At 39.9% G+C, this 23,441-nt stretch overlaps 1 protein-coding gene across 1 annotated transcript; it reads left to right on the top strand.

Moving 5' to 3' along the window:
- The first annotated feature begins 660 nt into the window (after nt 1-660).
- Nucleotides 661-22,888, top strand: LOC106084316 (protein 60A). Its single transcript, XM_013247902.2, has 5 exons — nt 661-2,696; nt 11,718-11,899; nt 16,478-16,920; nt 16,991-17,158; nt 22,374-22,888. The coding sequence occupies exons 1-5, from the start codon at nt 2,368-2,370 to the stop codon at nt 22,632-22,634; spliced, it is 1,383 nt and encodes a 460-aa protein (XP_013103356.1). The 5' UTR covers nt 661-2,367; the 3' UTR covers nt 22,635-22,888.
- Nucleotides 22,889-23,441: the final 553 nt, after the last annotated feature.

The raw sequence follows: 23,441 nt of genomic DNA on the forward strand, positions 1-23,441 counted from the left end.
GACATATATATTAGACCACTCAATGTCCGTGCCGAATTTGGGTGCTTATCCAGTTAAAGGCTGTAGCGCGATTTCAACAGACAGATGGACAAGGCTAGATCGCCTTAGATTTTTACGTTGATCAAGAATATATATACTTTATAGGGTCGGAAATGGATATTTCGATGTGTTCCATCCATCCTTCGGTGGTGGGTATAAAAACGGTAAAGGCATACCTTGTCACAGTTTTAGAAATCGCAAGTTGGTTCTCTTGGCGGCTGCATTTTAGAAGGCTTATGGTCATTCTATTAGCAGGCTTTGAAGCGATGTTATCAGGCCTGATTTAAGCAGGCCTTACTAGTTTTCCCACTGGGAATAGCCGTAGTTGTTTGTTGCTCTGTATGTTATTGCCAGTCCATTAAGAGTGAGTTTAGTTTCGTGCTGAGTGAGTTGCCGAAGTGTATCTGAGAGATACAACTCATGTACACACACTCGCACATGTTGCGTTTGCCCGCCATGCGTTGCAGATACAATGGCCGGCCCAACAAGGAAGACGACGACAATAGACTCAAACCGAACGCCGTTGTTGGATAAACTTGACTGACTGATGAACGGATCGATAGATGAATTGTCTGAATCGTATAGTGGCTCGTTCGTTCGTTTGTATTGAGAAATTTGTGTATTCAGCTCTCAGTTTATTGCTGAAGCTTGGAGAGTGATGCACGGACTGCATACAATTTTTTGTTTTGTTTGGTTTTTTTATTAATAAAAACTCACATTAATACACCAATATTTGTAATTTAAAACGGAAAATCGCATTTTAGTAAAATCCCAACAAGTTAAAGTGCAAAAAGAAATTGTTTAAGAATAAAAAATACAAGTATTGCAAGAGAATCACAAAAGAAATCCGTAAAATACCTACACCAGACACCGCGAAGACAAAAACCAGTTTGTTCTCGAAATTATTGAGAAAATAAGAAAAAAAAATAAAACTAAAAAAAGATTGAGAAAAAGAAGAAGAAGAAAAAAAACACAAACAAAGCTCTTCTTGTGTAAATATTTTGCATGTCTTTTGGCTTGATGTGAGTGTTTGTTGTGAACGAAGAATATGATAATGATGATGAGGAACAACCGAAGTGGATAGATAGACAGTCAAGGAGAGACAAGTCGAGAGCAAAACCCCCTTCAAAAAGAGCTAAAGAGGCATGAACAGAACTGAGGCCAGATAAATGCGAGATCAACTGGCAAGAAATCTTCAAATTGAAGCAATCGACGGTTTGTCCGATGACCGAAACAATAGCAGACAACCGTACATGCATACAAACACACACACACACCCATACTTACATACACAGCAAACACATATCAAACAAATCTTAACGCATTTCTTTTAATTGAATAAATAAGCAGCCTAACAAAGTTTTCTATATAAAAATTAATTAAACGAAGGCATATTGTCGATTATTGCTGCTGCAAATAAGCCAAGTTACCCTCCTTCAAAAATAAGCACCACACTACATACGGCCGTCCAAGAAATCGAATTTAAATTTCACTTAATTACAACCAAACAACTGCTGTGTTTTTATCTAGTAAACGAGGATTGGAATTCCCTTCGTACTGCCCAGCCCAACCCACTTCAGTTTGTATTTGTCATCCGTTGTGGCCTTGAGGCTTCCCAGAAATCGTCGCATTTCAATTTCACGCTTGCCACTTGCCTGCTCTTTGCCTACCGGCCACTTGGTGCGGTAAATCGTTGGTCCACCCCCACTGCTTGCCTGCTTGAACGTGTGAAGAATTTATGAAGATTCCGCAATTGAATGCTAATAAATAATGTGCGATTTCTAAACAAATCGGGAGGCAGCAGTCAACATAACAAAAAGAAATAAGTACGTGCAAATTTAGAGAGAGAGAGAAAAAAAAAAGAACAAACATCGGTGAAACATTTCAATGTAAACATTCAAACCCCTGGAACCGGATAATCTACAAAAGCAGCGGCCATCAGTCCAGCCACCCAACTACTTAAAATACTCATACATACGCGTTTGATACACACGTCAACATCAACACCACCACCACCGCCTGCCGTACTGGCCTTCCCCCAACACCAAGTACTGCCACGATCAATTAGTGGAGGAGCAGCAGCAGGGCGCAAATATCAATCCGTACAATACACGCTTTCGCGCTATAACTGTTATTACATTTCATATTGAACACTGCGTCATAGCCCTGTGGGGGATACCAAATAAGCAAAACTTTTAGGCACGAGTATAGAGCTTGCCTCAAATTTGCCAGGACTACGATCGCATAGAAATATATGGCAAATTAATGATCGTGAAAAGAATTCGATCATATTACCTGCAGACATACAGTTGTTCGAAATAACGCAAAATGTTACGTCGCAATAAACAACGCACAGTGCAATGCAGCACAATCTTGCGCACTATATGGTCCTCAAAGTCAACGCTGTGTTTTATGTCGCTAATCTCCATGTTCTTGGGGATGTCTTTAATGGTTTGTGTCGGCTTAAATCCGTTTTGCTCATCCAGTGTTCTAGTGAGTGCTAGCCAATCGGGCATTTATGTTGACAATGGGCGAGATCAAACGGTGGTGCATCATATACTCGATGAGGAGGAAAAAATGGCAGCTGCATACGATATTTTGGAGTTTTTAGGATTACCCGATCGTCCCAGAAGGAAGCATGGACATTTGTCTTTAAGGTGAGCAAAGAAATTGGACGTTCTGGAAATTGATAATGTAGGCCACCGTAGCGCAGAGGTTAGCATGTGCGCCAACGACGCTGAACGCCTGGGTTCGAATCCTGGCGATACCATCAGATAAAATTTTCAGCGGTGGTTTTCCCCTCCTAATGCTGGCAACATTTGTGAGGTACTATGCCAAGTAAAACTTCTCTCTAAAGAGGTGTCGCACTGCAGCACGCCGTTCGGACTCGGCTATAAAAAGGAGGCCCCTTGTCATTGAGCTTAAACTTGAATCGGACTGAACTCATTGATATGTGAGAAGTTTGCCCCTGTTCCTTAGTGGAATGTTCATGGGCGAAAATTTGCAAATTTTTTTGTAAATTGATAATTAACCTCTTAGCAATTTATTAAGAAACAAGGGAGACTTCTTACATATTAATGAGTGCTAGGCGATTCAAGATTAGCTCATCGATAAGGGACCTCCTTTTAAAAGCCGAGCCTAAAAGTCATGCTGCAGAGCATCACATCTTTGTAGTGAAGTTTTACATGTCTGAATATCTCACAAATATCGTCAGATTAAGTGAAAGATTTTTTCTGATGTTTCCGCTAGAGCGCGAAACCAGGCATTCATAGGCGTTAGCAGCTATGCTAGCTAGCCTATACGTTACGGCGGCTTCTTAAAAGTCTATCCAACCAAATATTTTGTTAAACTTGTCTTTTGCTTTAATTTAATTGGCAATGACAGAACATTTGTCCCATTAGTCGAACTTAGCGTTCCAAGCTCCTCAAAGGGGACGTACCACCCAAAAATAAAAGTGTACCGATCAGAACTATATGGGATTCAAATGAAAGGTATTGAGGAGTAGAATACGAATTTCATATTAAAAATTGGATCCAAATAGTGGGGGGCCGCCCCAAAACCCTCTAAAATAGGTTTATTGGACGAGCATGACAATATGGGACTCAAATTAAAGGTATTCGGGAGTAGATTACGAATATAGTCAGGAAGAAGAAATATGCTTTATAATTTGTTGATATCGGAAGGGGGCGGATACTCCCCCTTTACCCCAAAAATACCACTCAAAATCACAAGTGGCCCTATAAAAACAATATGGGTATCAAATGAAAGGTATTGGAAAATAGAATACGAATATGGTATTAAAATTAGGGTCTAAGTACCCATCATCCCGCTCCAATCCCAAAATTCCCCCAAACAGTCATATTGAACGTTCATATCAATATGGGCCTCAAATGAAAGGTATTCGGGAGTAGAATACGAATCTGGCTTACAAAATCAGGTCGAAGTATGGGGGGTCACCCTGTCCCCCAAAAATGCCTTAAATGAGCATATGACCCATTATGACTATTTGGAAATCGATTTTTTTATTTGTTCCGTAGAATAAAAAACGGCTGAACCGATTTTTTTTAAATTTTCACAGATTGTGTAAGTTTGTCTGGGAGGAATCATAGGCTATATTATTTTTAGATATCGGATGGCACCTTACCCCAAAAGTGCCACTCAAAACCAAAAGTGGATCGATGGGCACAATATGGGTTTCAAATGAAAAGTATTGGAGACTAGAAAACGAATATCGTATTAAAATTTAGGTCCAAGTACCCAGTGGGCATCCCCAACTCAAAAACTCCTCTAAACAGGTATATTCGGCGTTTATGTCAATATGGGCTTCAAATGAAAAGTATTCGGCTGTAGATTACAAATATGCCATTAAAAATTAGTTCCAAGTAATGGGAGGTCGCCCCTCCCCAAGTACCCACAAATGGGCATATTAGCCGACCATGTCTCTATGGGACTCAAATGAAAGGTATTTGGGAGTAGATTACGAATATGACATTAAAATTTGTGTTCAAGTCTATTGGGTTGCCCAAAAAGTAATTGCGGATTTTTCATATAGTCGGCGTTGACAAATTTTTTCACAGCTTGTGACTCTGTAATTGCATTCTTTCTTCTGTCAGTTATCAGCTGTTACTTTTAGCTTGCTTTAGAAAAAAGTTTAAAAGAAGTATATTTGATTAAAGTTCATTCCAAGTTTTATTAAAATGCACTTACTTTCTTTTAAAAAATCCGCAATTACTTTTTGGGCAACCAATAGATGGCGCTTTTTCTTCCAAAAATAAGTAAAATAGGTTGATTGACCCATTATGACAATATGGAACTCAAATGAAAGATATTTGAGAGTAGAAAACAAATTTGATATCCAATTCTGGAGCCAAGTGTTTGGGGGTACGCCCTAAAGCACCCCCTTAACTGAAATGCATTTCCTATTATGGCAACATGAAGCTCAAATCAACGGTATTTGAAGGAAAGAACGAATTAGATATCTATTTTCAGGGCAAAATGTCGGTGGCCGCCCCATTCCCAAAACACCCTCCAAATAGTTCATATTTACCGACCATGGCAATATGTGGCTCACATTTAATGGATTTGGGAGTGCAGCACGAATTTGATATCCATATTTGAGTCGAAATGTCTGAATGCCATCCCTCCCCTAAAAAGCACTTCTCATTACACCAATTTTTAAAAACACCAGATCTCGGAGATTGGTAATGCGATTCGTTCAAAATTTTTTTACACTCTCACAGTCAAAACCAAACATGGTTTCTATTGTTGGGGTCGGGTGCCTCAGGGGCCGTCCAAAACCCTCCAAATGGATATATAGACCAATCGCGACAATATAGAGCTCAAAACGAAAGGTGCTTGAGAGATAAAAACGAATTTGATATCCAATTGAAAAGCCATGTGTTTGGGGAACAGCCCAACCCGAAAGCACCTCCCTATTATATACAAGCTACTTGATGTTTAAATTGTTTGATTTTCGGGAAATGTCGCTATCATTAAGATTGGATCATAACCGCTTTTAATTTTGTCCGATGTCATCGCCAGGATATAGGCGGACATAGGCTACAGTGGCACGAATTCGATATACACATTCACGGCGAAGTGTCCCAACCCTAAAAAGATATTAGGGAGTTGAAGAAGTCGCAGCGGAGCGGGCCCGGTTCGGCTATATACTTATGAAAAATCATAAAAGTATTATTTTTTCATTGAAATATTTATACTGTTTCAAAAAAGTAAGAGTGAATAATATGTATGTGTTATCAACTGTGAAAATCGAATATAGTACCAGGCTTTAGTCGCTAATAGTGAGCTGTGGTTATCATAGACCCGCCAAGATAATATGTTAAAAGACTGAAGTTAATGCAGTGCTTAAGAATACCGAAAAATTAATTACCTCTGGATATTTTCGATCAGTACGTATTTCTTACCTAAATATATAGCTGTAAAACATCCTCAGATTAGGTTTTTTTCTTGTAATCTCTTTTCGTCTTAAACGTACCACTCTAATGTACTTATCTATGTACAAATACTTACATTCATAATTACAACATTCATGATATCGAATATCACAAAAGCAGCTGCTCAGTGGCACAAAATACAAACGCAAATTTGGTTCTTATTGGAAAAAATTGATTCGTAGACAAAACGGAGCCACTAACGTGTGATTAGTTTTCAGCAACAAATGAGAATGTAAATTAGCTTAAACCAAGAGAAGAAATAAAATCAGGTATCTTCTGATGTCAAAAACGTAACAATGGGCAAATATTTGCATATGCGATTTATTTATTAACAACAACAAAAAAAGCAAGGCTTGTGCGCGAGTTTAATGTGTCAACTGGAAATTCAAACAAATTATGAAGAAATAATGTGTCTAGATATACAACTTTTAGTAGGAAAAAATCAATGGAGATTTAATTTCTTATACATCAAAATATGAATAACAAAGGGTGGTCCATCTATAATGCACTATGTCAATTATAAAGCATATATTTTTCAGGAAATCAATATGACAATTAGGTTAGGTTTATGTGGGTGTCTGTCATCAGACTACAGAACACGAGAAGGAAGATGCCTTCTAATTCCCAACGTTGTAAAGGGTGATTTTTTTGAGGTTAGGATTTTCATGCATTAGTATTTGACAGATCACGTGGGATTTCAGACATGGTGTCAAAGAGAAAGATGCTCAGTATGCTTTGACATTTCATCATGAATAGACTTACTAACGAGCAACGCTTGCAAATCATTGAATTTTATTACCAAAATCAGTGTTCGGTTCGAAATGTGTTCATTCACCGTAACGTTGCGTCCAACAGCATCTTTGAAAAAATACGGTCCAATGATTCCACCAGCGTACAAACCACACCAAACAGTGCATTTTTCGGGATGCATGGGCAGTTCTTGAACGGCTTCTGGTTGCTCTTCACTCCAAATGCGGCAATTTTGCTTATTTACGTAGCCATTCAACCAGAAATGAGCCTTATCGCTGAACAAAATTTGTCAAAATTTGAACACATTTCGAACCGAACACTGATTTTGGTAATAAAATTCAATGATTTGCAAGCGTTGCTCGTTAGTAAGTCTATTCATGATGAAATGTCAAAGCATACTGAGCATCTTTCTCTTTGACACCATGTCTGAAATCCCACGTGATCTGTCAAATACTAATGCATGAAAATCCTAACCTCAAAAAAATCACCCTTTATCATCTACATTACATTCGCTAAATCCGACAAGTTCTCAAACAATTGGGATCATAAAGTGGAACTCCTGTATAAGTCGTTACTTGTAGAAGTCAGCATGTTTACCGATTAGACACTCACCTGTCATGACGGATACAATGACTGAGCCGTCTGTATTAGCCAGCGACAGCAAAACTCCATCTAATTATGGAGTGTTCACACCCCCATTTTGTGGCCATCTGTCATTCGTTGCCCTCCGGGGCAGATTCTAAAGACTTAGCTCACATGTCGCTAGAGCCATTAACCACAAATTTCACTTCTCCTGAAATGCATAAGGTGGTTCCAAGTCTCGCAAGCTCGTCTGTTTTCAACAATTCCCTGGGATATCTCTGTGGCCGGGCACCCAGAACAGGTGAATTTTGTACTGTTCAGCCATCTTGTTAAGAGATCTGCGACAATCGAGGGCGGTTTTTGAATTCATAAATATAGGAGAGTGGGTTAAATATAGCACTTCCTAAGTAACGCACTGCCCAACGATTAAGAACAGTTAAGTGTTAATGCACAAAATTCTGTTTATTATGTAATTAATTCAGTTGTTCATATGTAATTTACAGTAAAAAAACATATAAGGTAATGAAAGTAAAAATAATGGCACAACACAAGCTATCGAGATTTACTTAGATGCTTTCAACACGACACACAATGAACGATTGTCTGCAGAGTTCAATTCTGGGTCTTTCCACGACTGTTTACGCACTTACACGACTCTGTCTTTGCCCGTGATGCGCATCCCATGTCCTCGATAAGCGCGAGTCGCTAGACACGATCCTACATAAATATGTACCCCAGAGATTAAATCGCCGCCTGGCTATCTGAGAAGATATTTACATATGTCAATCGTCGTTATGACATTATATCTTAGCCATTCCACCACTTATTTAATTGCAAGGATCTCCGCTTGATACACACTTTAGTGGTCAGGTAGCCTTGACCAGTCCTAGGTCTTCAGAGTATACTCCAAGGCCCACCTGGTCATCTAGTTTGGAATTATCCGTATAGAAGTCGATATAACTCCTATTATCTAGGTTATAGTAGTTCTAATCGGTTCTATCAGGAATAGTGGTACAGTACTTTTTATCAAAAAGCGGCTCAAGCAATGTGTAGTTGACACTGCCGGGAACATCGGATATTGTATCAAGGATAACATAGTGTCCGTAGCATCCACACGCCGTCCACCAGATTACAACACCATAAAGCATTATAGAGCTGACAACTGCAACATATACCCAGTGCATGGTATGCGGTTTAAACCCCCAACTAGAACTGGTCATATCGAAAAGGTTACCCGACCACTGCAGTGTGTATCAAGCAGAGATCCTCGCAATTAAGAAAGTGGTGGAATGGCTAAGATATGATGTCATTACGACGATTGGCATAAATATCATCTCACGATTGGCATAAATATCATTTTCTTCGGATTTACGTCTAGATCACTTTTTGAGCCCACTTCGCTGTCGCACTAAAAGCTTCCTGAAGTATATCTCTTAAATTTTTTAACACCCAATGGCTCTCTGCAGATGTAAAGGGCAAGAGTCGCCTTTTTTGCCCTTTCAAAAATGTTGGATTTGATGTTCATTTCATGTCCAGCAAAACACCCAGGTATTTTGCGCTTTCTGTAAATGAATCATTCTCTCCTCCCAAGGAAACAGGTGCCATTGTAGGCAACTTGTATCTCCTGCTGAAAATAACTACTTCTGTGTTGCACGGATTTACACCTAGACCACTTTCGGTAGCCCACTTAGCTGTTGCACGCAGAGCTTCCTGAAGTACATCTCCTAGAGTGCTAGGAAACTTTCCCCTACCCACAATTGCTACGTCATCAGCATACGCTGATGATTAATGGCAATATTCCGTAATTGGGATCTATGGATCTTTTTAGATCCACAGATCCCAAGTCTGCCGTAATGCATATTTTAGAAAGTAAGTTATTAATAAACATTCATACGGTAGTTTTAATGCCTAGAAACTCTAACTCCTTCATGATTGACGTCGGTTTTACATTATTGAAAGCACCTTCAACGTCAAGAAATTGTATATCATTGTATATTCCTTGACAGCGAGAGAACCCTCTATGTAGCCGACTAAGTCGTGAAGGGCTGTTTCAGTGGACTTGCCTTTACTATATTCATGCTACTGCCGAGACAGGCGATCTCTAGGGGTCTTTGCCCTAAGATATGTTTCTATCAACTTCTCTGGAATCATCATAATTGATGACTGACTTATAGGACTAAAATATTTCGGCTTTATGTGGTAAGTTGTTCTTGCTTTTGGAATGAAAATTACCTTTGTGTCCCCCATCCCACAGGTGGGTACGACTTGCTGATATAAGCAGACTATATCTCCCTTAGCCAAGGAGCCAGTCTATCGGACACAGCATATAATTCAACCTGTGATACAGCATCAGGGCCTGGCGACTTAAAGGAGTCGAAATTTTTTGTGGCCTTAAGATTTTGGACTCAGACACAATTTCTCCAATAACCTGCGAAGAATGCTTATCATTGGTAACTTCCTCAGGCGACATGTCTGTTGGAAAGTTTCCGGATTTATCCCAATCCACATTTCTTCTGTTTAGTCGAGGAACCACCTTTGCAACATCCTCTCCAAGACTGAAACTAATATAACGATGATCAGAGAAGCTGTGGTCATCCAACACATCCAGTCGCATATTCTATCGCTTATATCCTCCGATACAAAGGTAACATCTGGAAGAAAAACATTTAGACTGCTTTACAAGAATACAGCCTCTATGTCTCCCATTCCCTAAACCCTTGAGTAGTTTAAATCCAGGATTTTTTAGCCCACGAACCATTTCTCCGCACACCCACATTTCCTGAATAAGAACACGCCAATTCCTCCTGCCTGGACAGAAGGACATCTAGTGCCGCCCAAGCCGCCTTACAATGGTGGAGATGTATCTGCACTGTTGCGTGTGCCTCGACTTTCGAGTCCGCCAGGAATTCATCCTCACACGAATTGTTCGATCTTGTCATGAAGAGTTTACGCATCCAGAGGCAGTTGAGAAAGCACTGGAATCTCTCTTCCTCAGGACACTTGCAGTGTGGACGATTCCTCGATAGATGCTTCACTAGCTGCTCCTGTCTAAATCCCTTTTGAGTTCCGATTCGACGTCTTTTCATCCTATTTTGATGGTGGTAGGGGGATTTTCAGCCTTCTGCAATCCGACGGAGTTTAGTGATATGGTCGATAGTTCCTCAGACAAGTGTTCTTCAACAAGTACTTAGTCGTCTCCTGATTCCCCAATCATACTGCTTTTATACACCTTCAGTCTCAACTAGTTGAATCAGAAGGATACAACTCCTTTGGATTTATCGAGGTATGCGAAACAGCTGGAGTTTAGTACGCGTAATGCATGTTTCCAATCGTCGTCAACCTCATCCAATCTACCGATTTTGCAATCGGTGGTTGAAAGATTGGAATTACAGTCCCTTAGTCTTCCAAGTATGGATTCAGAACTTGAGGAAATACTTGGTATCCAGTGCTGCACCTGGCCAGATCTCGCCAATCTTGAAAGATTGGAATTACGGTCCCTTAGTCTCCCAAATATGGATTCGGAACAACTCAATTAAGTGTTGATACCCGCAAGCAATTTATAGTTTGCATCGTCACAAACTGGAGCAGGCCCAGGAAATTCCGCTAGGACATCGAAGTATATAGATGACAGCCCACTGACTATCCCACTCCAATTGTTCCTAGGTATGCAGCCCTGTTCTTCTTCCTTGTTGACAACTACCATCACCAAGCTGTCCATAGCGACATTAGCAAAGGCTCTTGGACCAATATTATTATTACTCGACTTAGGGCAGGGATGCCCTTCAGGTAACCTCAGCCTTTGGCTGGCTGTGGTGCCGTTTCCCAATCTAGACGTGTAGCCTGTGCAGCGAATATCCGAGCCCAATTAAGGAAGCCTCTCTCCTTACTGGTAGGAAGTTTAGCATCATTCGCACGAAGCTTTTCAATAAATCTAAAAGCGATGCACCCTTTCTAAGCCAACATTTAATAGAGCGTCCACTCCACTCCACTCTTCTCCCGGGCTCTAGATCTGCCGCTACGCTGGAAGCTGACGCAGATTTTCAACCGTCTAATAAATAACACTATCGTAGCTATCCTTCAGTGACTTACAATTTTTTTTGAAAGTAGCTACCTATTACAAGTTACAGAATATTTTTGAGGATAGATAAGAAATGAGAAATTCCAATGATACATAATATAGGAGAAATTAATAATATTTTTTAGTATTACGTTTAAAAAAAATCAACCTCTTTATCGAATAAATTAAATTTTATTCATAGAGAGGACTATAGACTTTTATGGAGAGTCACTCATGCATACAATCTCATTTTCATTTTGTGCACCACTGTTACAGTTTTAAGATAAGACTTATTCTCCATTGATTGTCATAGTGAAAATATTCTTTTGTTTTAGGAAATCAGCTCCACAATTCCTTTTGGATGTCTACCATCGACTCAAGGAGGAGGAAAATGAAGATGAGCCGCCAACTTCAGTTCGTTCTAAACGGGACCTACAAGAACAGGAGAATTTTATAACAGATCTCGATAAAAGAGCAATCGATCAAAGTGATATTATAATGACATTTTTAAATAAAAGTAAGTATGAAAACCTTATAATGGCAAATAATTCATTGTAATAGATTTTTGGAACTAATGTTAGAACAGTTACGATATTCAGGCAAATCATCCTTTTAGCCATTTAAAGTGCAGTATGCAACTCTGGCGAAATTTTCCTTACATGTACCGTTACCGAAAATTTCGCTTACAGTACACAGCTCAAATGAGATTTTCTTTGCGTAACAGGGTGACTTAATAGGTTTTGGTGAATTTGTTCTTGCAACTAAGAATGAAAATGTGTGTGTTTAATAGCTCCATGCAACATAAAATAAAGTTATTTGCAAATGAAAACGATTAATTACAGCAAATATGAACTTTATTAGCCAGTAAGACTGTTTAATAACCTACACACATTATATAAGTATTGGGTTGCCCAAAAAGTAATTGCGGATTTTTCATATAGTCGGCGTTGACAAATTTTTTCAACGGCTTGTGACTCTGTAATTGCATTCTTTCTTCTGTCAGTTATCAGCTGTTATTTTTAGCTTGCTTTAGAAAAATTTGGTTTACATTTGTTTGTTTGGCATTTAAATACAATGTGGGAGCTATATCCGATTCTGAAGCAATGTTGATGGACATCGGCGGATATTTTCAGAAGGGTTATTAAACAATCCGTATCGAATTTCGAGCAAATATGTTCAAACTGTAATAACTACGGTTCACAAATAACAACATTATTGCAAATTACCCAAAATCTGATGAACATATCTATGGAAGCCATATCTAATTCTAAACCGATTTCGAGCAAACTTCTCAGATAATGTGGTTGTCATCGGGGAAAGTGTTGTGTAAAATTTTGGCAAGATTGATTAAAAAATTCGCCTGCAGTGGCTCTTGGAGAGGAAATCGGGCCATATACATATATGACAGCTATATTTAAATCTGAGCCGATTTGTATGAAGTTCACCAGTAATGTCGAGAGACATAAGAAAATCCTTCCTGTCAAATTTCGAGAGAATCGGTCAACAAATGAGCACTTTATTGAAATATTTCTCAAAATCGGACGAACATATATATGGGAGCTATATCTAATGTGGTAGTCGTCGGGGAAAGCATTGCGCAAATTTTTGGCAAGATTGGTCAAAATGCGTTTGCGGGCGATATATATGCAAATTTTGTCCATGAACATTTCACTAAGGAACAGGGCAAACTTCTCACATATCAATGAGTGCAGTCCGATTCAAGTTTTAAGCTTTATGATAAGGGGTCTCCTCTTTATAGCCGAGTCTGAACGGAATGCCGCAATGCGACAGCTCTTTGGAGAGAAGTTTTACATAGCATAGTACCTCACAAATGTTGACAGCCGTGAAAGGAGAAAACCACCATTGAAAATTTTTTCCGATGATCTCGACAGGATTCGAACCCAGGCGTTTAGCGTAATAGGCGGTCATGCTAACCTCTGCGCTACTTGCTATATCAAAATCCGAACCGATTTTCATGAAATTCACCATTTATATCGAGAGTCGAGAGAAAATCCTTCCTGCCAAATTTTAAGAGAATCGGTAAACAAATGACCATTTTATTGCAACATTACTGCAAATCGGACGGACATATATATGGGAGATATATCTAAATCTGAACCGATTTCGAATAAACTTCTCAAATAACGTGGTAGTCGTCGGGGAAAGCGTTGTATAAAATTTTAGCAAGATTGGTCGATAAATGCGTATGCAGTAGCTCTAGGAGTGAAAACCGGGCGATATATATATGAGAGCTATATCTAAATCTGAACCGATTTCCATGAAATTCACCAGCAATGTTGAGAGTCAAGATGAAATCCATCGTGCTAAATTAAGGGAGAATCGATTCATAAATGACTATTTGATTGCATTATTACTGCAAATCGGACGAATATATATATGGGAGCTATATCCAAATCTGAACCGATTTTTTCCAATTAAAACAGGCTTCGTCTCTAGGCCGAAAAACATGTCTGTAGCAAATATTGAGATGATCGGATGAAAACTGCGACCTGCACTTTGTACACAAATTAACATGGACAGGCGGACAGACAGACAGAAGGAAGACAGACAGACATACGGACAGACGGACAGACAGACAGACGGACAGACAGACAGACAGACAGACGGACGGACAGACAGACGGACAGACATGCGGACATAGCTAAATCGAGTCAGAAAGTGATTCTGATTTAAACGATAAATCGTACTTATCAATGGATCTATCTCTTCCTTCTGGGTGTTTCAAATAAATGCGCTAAGTTATAATACCCTGTACCACAGCAATAGTATAGGGTATAATGACCAAAATTCTTCCAAAATTATGAATCGATGTTTGCTTTCATCTGGTATTCTACACAACTATTATTCAGAGGCGACATAAATGTCTTGGCTGCAAGCGAAAATTTAGCTAGAGGTGCAAACTCAGCTTAAGCTGTAAATCTAACAAGTAAGAGCGTGCTAAGTTCGGCCGGCCCGAATCTTATATACCCTCCACTATGGATCGCATCTGTCGAGGCAAACAAAGAATAATGAATATGGACGGAGGAGAAGGTGAAGCTATATCAATTTATAGTCCGATTCGGGGCTCAAGAAGCAAAGTCGGGAGATCGGCTTATATGGCAGCTGTGTCAAGCTATAGATCGATTCAGACCATATTACACACGTATGTTGAAGGCCATGGGAGAAGCCGTTGTACAAAATCTGTGCCAAATCGAATGAGAATTGAGCTCTCTAGAGGCTCAAGAACTCAAGATCCCAGATCGGTTTATATGGCAGCTATATCAGGGTATGGAGCGATTTGGACAATACTTCGCATAAATGTTGGAAGTGATACCAAAATACCACGTGCAAAATTACAGTTAAATCGGATAGGAACTGCGCTTTCTAAAAGTTCAAGAAGTCAAGACCCAAGATCGGTTTATATAGCAGCTATATCAGGTTATGGACCGATTTGAACCATACTTCGCACAGTTGTTGGAAGAGATATCAAAACACTATGTGCAAAATTTCAGTCAAATTGGATGAGAATTTGGCCCTCTAGAGGTTCAAGAAGTCAAGACCCAAGATCGGATTATATGGCAGCTATATTAGGGAATTATATGAGGCCTCGAAGTCGTCGCCTTTTCCGCTGCCATTTGGTCTCTCTAGATTTCCAAACGTCAATACAAAGTGAAGGTCCTCTGAAGCAGGTAATGTTTGAGCAGATGTATACAGTTTAGTAAACTCCGAATATATGAAGAATTCTAAGAAAATTTGTTGAAGAAATCATGGGTCTAAAAGTCCGTCCGTCGGTTTTCATCGTTCTATGGAAGCCATATCCAAATGTAATAAGAGAAAATTCCACACCACATTTCGTTCAAATTGGTTGAAAGTGGTGGTCACTACGTTCTTATATGTGTAAATCGGGCGATATGTATATATAAATCTGAACCGATTTTTAACAAAGTGCATAGCGCCTTCTTCTAGGCTAAAAGAGTGGAAAATTTCATGATGATTGCGATTTACACTTTGATTACAAAAAAAGGACAGACGAACAAACGATGGGCAAATTTTCTAACGATTCATAGTAGATTCCGGTACTTCTTAGGAAAGAGAATAGAAAAAGGTAGTTTCAAACTTACCCGCTACCTTCATACATCACAGTCATGGGTCACTTATGATAAGCACGATAGGTATATAAAAATGTTAAAACTCCATTTTTACTTTTGGCCAAAAAAATTGGCCATTGGAACCATAGTGCCATGATCTTATACATGAGAACTTATATTCTTATAAGAATATAAGTTCTTCTATACGTACACAGTAATGTGAAAAGTGAGTTTATATTTGCTCATCGCTGTGTATCAGGTTTTACTTGAAAGGACAACTACAAATTGGAATTTTAATTTAGTTCCTTCTCAGTCTACTAAATTGGGAACTTTCAAACAAATGCAGACTCAGATTGTGAAATACGATATGCATTTAGAGTTAAGCCAATAATTACCATGTCGCTAATAAGGATTTCTGTTTCGAAGCAAATCCCACGAGATTGGGGTGCATTTTTATTTGTTGATAATGACTTAATTACGACTACTAAAAATAAAGATAATCATAATCAAAGAAATGCTAAATGGAAGGAAGAATTAACCGACAACCAAAACTGCCTCGTAATGGTAATTTTTGTGTGGTGCTGCGGTGATGACTGTCTTGAGCAGAATTCTTAAGTGATCAGGCGCCTGGCATGCTTAAATCACGAAATTTGTGTTTTTTTTGTCTACCTGTTGTAAGCACATGGCGAGTTCCAAGAATGAATGCTGGAAGGAATGCCCACACAAAACGAAAAAATCCCATTTCAAACCCAGCATGAACCAGTTTCGATGGTATGCACTGCCTTTGCTTGTTTGACTTCGAGTCTGCTGTTTTTGAGGCTCACCGCCTACAGCATTCCATTGGAAAAGAGACTAAGAAAAAGGAGCCTTAAGCAGCATGGCTAGGCTACATAGGGACAGACAAAAGAATATTTCCTTTTACTCGTTCCTTCTATGATCATTTGTATCTCCTGTTTAAATTACACATAGACTAATTTTATTCGTTTTTTTTTTGTTATTTCTGGCAGACCACCACGTTGATGAGATACGTCATGAGCATGGACGTCGTTTGTGGTTTGATGTTTCCGAGGTACCCGAAGATAACTATCTTATGATGGCTGAACTGCGTATCTATCAAAATCCTGCCCAGGGTAAATGGGCCACTAGTGGCAGAGATTTTACCATCAATGTCTACTCCATAGTCAATACGAATGGCCATGATCTGGATTTGGAGTTATTATCCTCAGTGAACACCACTGCCGACTACCAAGGCTGGCTGGAGATGAATGTCACCGAGGGTTTGAGTGTTTGGTTGCGACAACCCAAGGAAAATAACAAAGGACTATACATAGGAGCTCATCCCCTGCATAAACCGGAAAGGGAAATTAAATTAGATGACATTGGTTTGGTGCACCCGAAAGGCGATGATGAGTATCAGCCATTTATGATTGGCTTCTTCCGTGGCCCAGAGGTAAGTAAATGCGATATACAATATATAGTTGAATAAGACAAATTCTAGCAATCAAATCTTTCAATTCTAGCTACTCAAGCAAGGCAACAAACATCATAGTCGGCGAAAGCGCGACACTCATTCACGACGCAAAAAGAAGTCTGATATGGGCAATCCACTAATGGATGGTCCTGGAGAAGGTACTCGAAGTTGTCAAATGCAAACACTGTACATTGATTTTAAGGATCTAGGATGGCGTGTAAGTTATTTTATGTACAAAAATTGCTATAGAATTTTCCTTATCATCGTAGAGTTGACGGGAATATAAGCTTTTTGAATTAGAACTCAAAAATAAGGAACTAAAGGAACTTGTTAACGAACTGTATCCAAAACTTAAAGTGAAAGTGAAATTTATAGAATTTAATGCTGTAGGAGCGCAAGAAATCAATAAAAAACAAGTAAAATGGCGTTAAGTTCGGCCGGGCCGAACTTTGGATACCCACCACCTCGGATATATATGTAAACCACCTTTCGTCCAAATCCGGTGAAAAATGTATACCTTATGTCCCATAGCAGCTATATCGAAATATGTTCCGATTTGGACCAAATACTTATAAGAATATATGCGTCGTTTAAGTATCTATATCTAAAAATAAACCGATCTGGACCATATACGACACGGATATCGAAAAGCCTAACATAAGTCACTGTGTCAAATTTCATTGAAATCGGATTATAAATGAGCTTTTTATGGGGCCAAGACTTCAAATAGAGATATCGGTCTATATGGCAGCTATATCCAAATCTGGACCTATCTGAGCCATATTCCAGGAAGATGTCGAGGGGCCTACCTTAACTCACTGTCCCAAATTTCGGCGACATCGGACAATAAGTGCGCCTTTTATGGGCCCAAAACCTTAAATCGAGAGATCGATCTATATGTCAGCTATATCCAAATCTGGACCTATCTAAACCAAATTGACGAAGGATGTCGAAGGGCCTAACATAACTCACTGTCCCAAATTTCAGCACAATCGGATAATAAATGTCGTTTTTATGGGCCTTAGACCCCAAATCGGCGGATCGGTCTATATGGCAGCTATATCCAAATCTGGACCGATCTGGGCCAAATTGAAGAAGGAGGTCAAGTGGGCTAACACAACTAACTGTCCCAAATTTCAGCAAAATCGGATAATAAATGTGGCTTTATGGGCCTTAGACCCTAAATCGGCGGATCGGTCTATATGGCGGCTATATCCAAATCTGGGCCAAATTAAAGAAAGATGTCAAGTGGGCTAACACAACTCATTGTCTCAAATTTCAGGAAAATCGGATAATAAATGTCGTTTTTATGGGCCCAAAACCTTAAATCGAGAGATCGATCTATATGGCAGCTATATCCAAATTTGGGCCGATCTGGGCCAAATTGAAGAAAGATTTCAAGTGGGCTAACACAACTCGCTGTCCCAAAATTCAACAAAATTGGATAATAAATGTGTCGTTTATGGGCCTTAGACCCTAAATCGGCGGATCAATCTATATGGCAGCTATATCCAAATCTGGACCGATCTGAACCAAATTGAAAAACGATGTCCAAGGTCCTAACACAACTCACTGTCCCAAATTTCAGTAAAATCGGATAATAAATGTGGCTTTATGGGCCTTAGACCCTAAATCGGCGGATCAATCTATATGGCAGCTATATCCAAATCTGGACCGATCTGAGCCAAATTGAATAAGGATGTCAAGTGGGCTAACACAACTCGCTGTCCCAAAATTCAACAAAATTGGATAATAAACGTGGCTTTCATGGACCTAAGACCCTTAATCGGCGGATCGATCTATATGGGGGCTATATCAAGATATAGTCCGATATAGTCCATCTTCGAACTTAACCTGCTTATGGACAAAAAAAAAAAGAAACGGTGCAGAGTTCCAGCTCAATATCTCTATTTTTAAAGACTGTAGCATGATTTCAACAGACAGACGGACAGACATTGTTAGATCGCCTTAGATTTTTACGCTGATCAAGAATATATATACTTTATAGGGTCGGAAATGGATATTTCGATGTTTTGCAAACGGAATGACAAAATGAATATACCCCCATCCTTCGGTGGTGGGACTAAAAAGCGTGCTCAGTTCGGCCGGGCCGAATCTTGGGAACCCACCACCATGAATTCTGCTAAAATATGGGAGCTATATCTAGTTATAGACCGAATTGGACCGTACATGGCGCAGTTGTTGAGAGTCACTATATGCAAAATTTCATCCAAATCGGATAAAAATCGCGGCTTGTAAGGGATTAAAAAGTCCAATCGGGAGATCGGTTTATATGGGAGCTATATCATGTTTTTGACCGATTTAAAACGTACTTGTCACAGTTGTACAAAATTTCAGCCAAAGCGGATGAAAATTTCGGCTTTCAGGGGCTCAAGAAGTCAAATCGGGAGACCGGTTTATATGGGATCTATATCAGGTTATACACAGATTTAAAACGTACATGGCACAGTTGTTGGAAATCATAACGGAACACTACATGCAAAATTTAGGCCAAATCGGGCAAAAATTGTGGCTTCCAGGGAGATGGGGTTATATGGGATCTATATCGGGTTATACACAGATTTAAAACGTACATGGCACAGTTGTCGGTAGTCATAACCGAACACTACATGCAAAATTTCGGCCAAATCGGGCAAAAATTGTGGCTTCCACTGGCTCAAGAAGTCAAATCGGGAGATCGGTTTATATGGAAGCTATATCCAAATATGAACCGTATGGCCTATTTGCTATCCCCAACGACCTACATCAATATAAAGTAACTGTGCAAAATTTTAAGCAGCTACTCGTTCGGCCGCTATCGTGATTTCGACAGACGGGCAGACGGACGGACATGGCTAGTTCGAATCAGAATTTCGAGACGATCAAGAATATGTATACTTTATGGGGTCCTAAGTCCATATTTCGAGTTTTTACAAATGGAATGCCTAGATTAGTATACCCCCTACCATGATGGTGGGTATAAAAATGTATAAATCGATTTTATTTGTTGTTGGATTTCTCCAACTTAGACCAATAGTTTTTCTTTTATTCTTTTTCCATTTCAAATACAAAAGCAAAACAACAAAAAACCCTTCAGAATTCAAGTCACACTGTGGTGTGCTTATTCATTAGGCTGGCTACCATGATCGAGATTTCGGCCTTGCCAGAAGAATCTTCGAAAGGATTTGCCTTTTAAAATTAAATGCTTCCACCTACTCACTAATTAGTGAGCAGTGTCATGGTAGAAGCATGCCTTTCGAATGAAACGTTGGGTCATATTGGTTAACTTCTTCTTAAAGCGCAGTAAGAAAAAAGTCAAAATCCAACATCTCCTTAAAAAGACATCTAGCATCAGCAACACACAGAGTCGACACAGATATATCAATTTTATTTATTTTTTATAGTCCACTGGCTCTACAGGAGCGTGATTAGACCAATACTTAGTAGTTTGGTGGACTGCTATGGAGAAAAAGTGCAACATAAGGACCCTACAACAGTTTCAGAAAGCATGATGTCTTGGCATAGGCGGAGCGATGAGGACCACGCCCACTATGGCGGTGGAGACTATTCTAGATATCCGACCCATTGACATACAGATTAAGTGTGAGGCAGCCATTGTGGCTATGAGGCTTAAGGCGATGGGAGAATGGGTAGAGCATAGGAGCAGGTCATAACATCGCGGTATAATCGAGAAAACGATAGGAAACCTGGAAGAAATGGAAGAGGTTTGCGAGCGGATACCTGAGACGGCACTTGAGATCGAGTACGAGGTACTGCTGCTGGCAGCACAGTCTTGGATTAACGGAACCCTAGTACTGTGATCTCTAAGATCATGTTACACAAATGGATCAAAGCTGGAGGACAGAGTGGGCCTGGGGGTCTACATCCCAGGGACTGAAATCTGTTTTAGACTGTCTGACCGGGCGATCACGGAATGCATGAAGAGGTGTGGTGTTAACGAGAAGACGTCGAATATGAACATCTTTAGGAAATTAACGTTTTCTCTGAGGATGGCACGATCCGCACCGTTTGGGTGCCGGGCCATAGCAGAGTGAAAGGGAATGATAAAGCAGACGATTTGGCAGTGAAGGCCAGAGAACTGCCGTTGATACTTGGTTAAGCCGAAGTCTTTGGGATCGGCAAAGTACTAGTTAAGGGCATGGGCGACGAATGCGCATGTAACCATGTGGAACAGCGAAACGGTCGGTAGGGCGGCGAAAATCCTATGGGGGGATCCAGATCGTGAGAAGACGAGGCTATTACTAAAAGGAAGTAATAAGGAGGGCACTATAGCTTTCGGTATCATAAGGGGACACATAGGACTACGAGCTCACTTATGCAAAATGTGTGCGGCAAGTGATAGCATTTGTAGGGCATGGCCTTGCCGATGAAAGACTCCATCGGTCCAATCCGGTACGTACAACGGCTGCCATGGGATTGAATAGGCCAGAGGTCTCCGAATAAAGCGGTTGGCAAATGCGGTTGTTTTTAGTTCCATAGCTGCAGTGGAAGCCTTACAAATCTCTCCTAAGTCAGCATCCGTAATAGGTTATTTGTTGTTGTTACCCTTAGGAGTGGCGATAAAATGCGCCTGTATATGTTTTATTCAGTCTCTAAGGACCCGGTTCACCAGGGGTTGGTTGAAGGTTTGGATCAGGGTGTCGGTCCACACATTGTTAAAACCCCCTCTATGTCAATACATGCCCATGAAAGGCGCATTTATTGTCCGATGTCGCCGAAATTTGGGACAGTGAGTTAAGTTAAGCTCCCCGACATACTTCTGAAATATGGCACAGATCGGTCCATATTTGGATACAGCTGCCATATAGACCGATCTCTCGATTTAAGGTTTTGGGCCCATAAAAGGCGCCTTTTTTTTGTCCGATGTCGCCGTAATTTGGGACTGTGAGTTAAGTTTAGCCCCTCGATATATTTCTGCAATTTGGCTCTGTTTTTGGTCCATGAAAGGAGCATTTTTTGTCCGATTTCGCCGAAATTTGGGACAGTGAATTGTGTTAGGCTTTTCGACATTTTTCTGCAACTTGGCCCAAATCGGTCCAGATTGGGATATAGCTGCCATATAGACCGATCTCTCGATTAAAGGTTTTTGGCCCATGAAAGGAGCATTTTTTGTCCGATTTCGCCAAAATTTGGGACAGTGAATTGTGTAAGGCTTTTCGACATTTTTCTGCAACTTGGCCCAAATCGGTCCAGATTGGGATATAGCTGCCATATAGACCGATAACCCGATTTAAAGTCTTGGCCCCATAAAAGACGCATTTACAATCCAATTTCACTGAAATAGTCTACAATTAAATTATATACGAATTAATACAACTGTGTATTTTCTAAATTTTTTATCAAGATCCGTAACATTCTTACGATATTATTTATAAAATTAACCGTTTACATTTTTTCTCATATAATTTTAGGATTGGATCATTGCTCCTGAAGGTTATGGTGCTTATTACTGCAGTGGTGAATGCAATTTCCCTCTGAATGCCCACATGAATGCCACCAATCATGCGATTGTCCAAACTTTGGTGCATCTCTTGGAGAAAAGCAAAGTGCCCAAGCCCTGCTGTGCTCCCACCCGATTGGGAGCCCTCCCAGTACTCTATCACCTGAATGAGGAAAATGTCAATTTGAAGAAATACAAAAATATGGTAGTGCGAAGTTGTGGTTGCCATTAGAGAAACAAAAAAACAAACAGAGAAGCTAGATGTGAAATTATTCTGAGATTAAATTTAAGCCATATTTTGCGTAACAAATCTAAAGATTGTAATTGTCGAATTCTACTTAAATGAACGATTTTTAAATGTTTTTTTATAAATTTTTGTGAAAAAAAAATTATTCTGTGGATATGAATATAAAACTTAACTAAATTGACAAGGTACACCATTGTAATAGTATACAAAATAAAAATTTGTTTCAGTTCTCAAACAAATTTTTAGGTCAACAGAAGTTTTGATAAAGTCAGGCGGATTGCAGGACACTGAAAATCCCCCTGCCGCGATCCGACAAGCCTGTGTGGGTGGGTAATACGGTTGGATAGGGTTCAATTTGTGCGCCAGCGGGGAACCTCCATTAACTGCTGCTTCGACAGCAGCAGTTAATGGAGGAATCGTCCACACCGCAAGTGTCCAGTGTCCTGAGGAAGAGGGGTTCCAAAGTTTTCTCAACTGCCCCTGAATGCGCAGGGAAACTCATCATGACAATATCGAACGAATTTTGCAACAGTGGTGAAAATTCTGGATCCTGACTATGATTCGATTCTGGCAGATAAATCTCCACCATTGTTAGGCCGCTTCGGCGGCGCTAAAGGCCCTTCTGGTGAAGGGAAGATTTGACGTGGTTCTTATACAGCATCCATGGTTGTGTAGAGGAATGGTTCGAGGACTAAGTAAGGAAACTCATCATGGCAAGCTCGAACGAATCTTGTGAGGATGAAATCTTGATGGACTAAAAAGATGAGGCTAAAGCAACAGTGATGGGAATTC

Source organism: Stomoxys calcitrans, chromosome 4, assembly GCF_963082655.1.
Source record: "Stomoxys calcitrans chromosome 4, idStoCalc2.1, whole genome shotgun sequence".
In the NCBI taxonomy this organism is placed as follows: Eukaryota; Metazoa; Arthropoda; class Insecta; order Diptera; family Muscidae; genus Stomoxys; species Stomoxys calcitrans.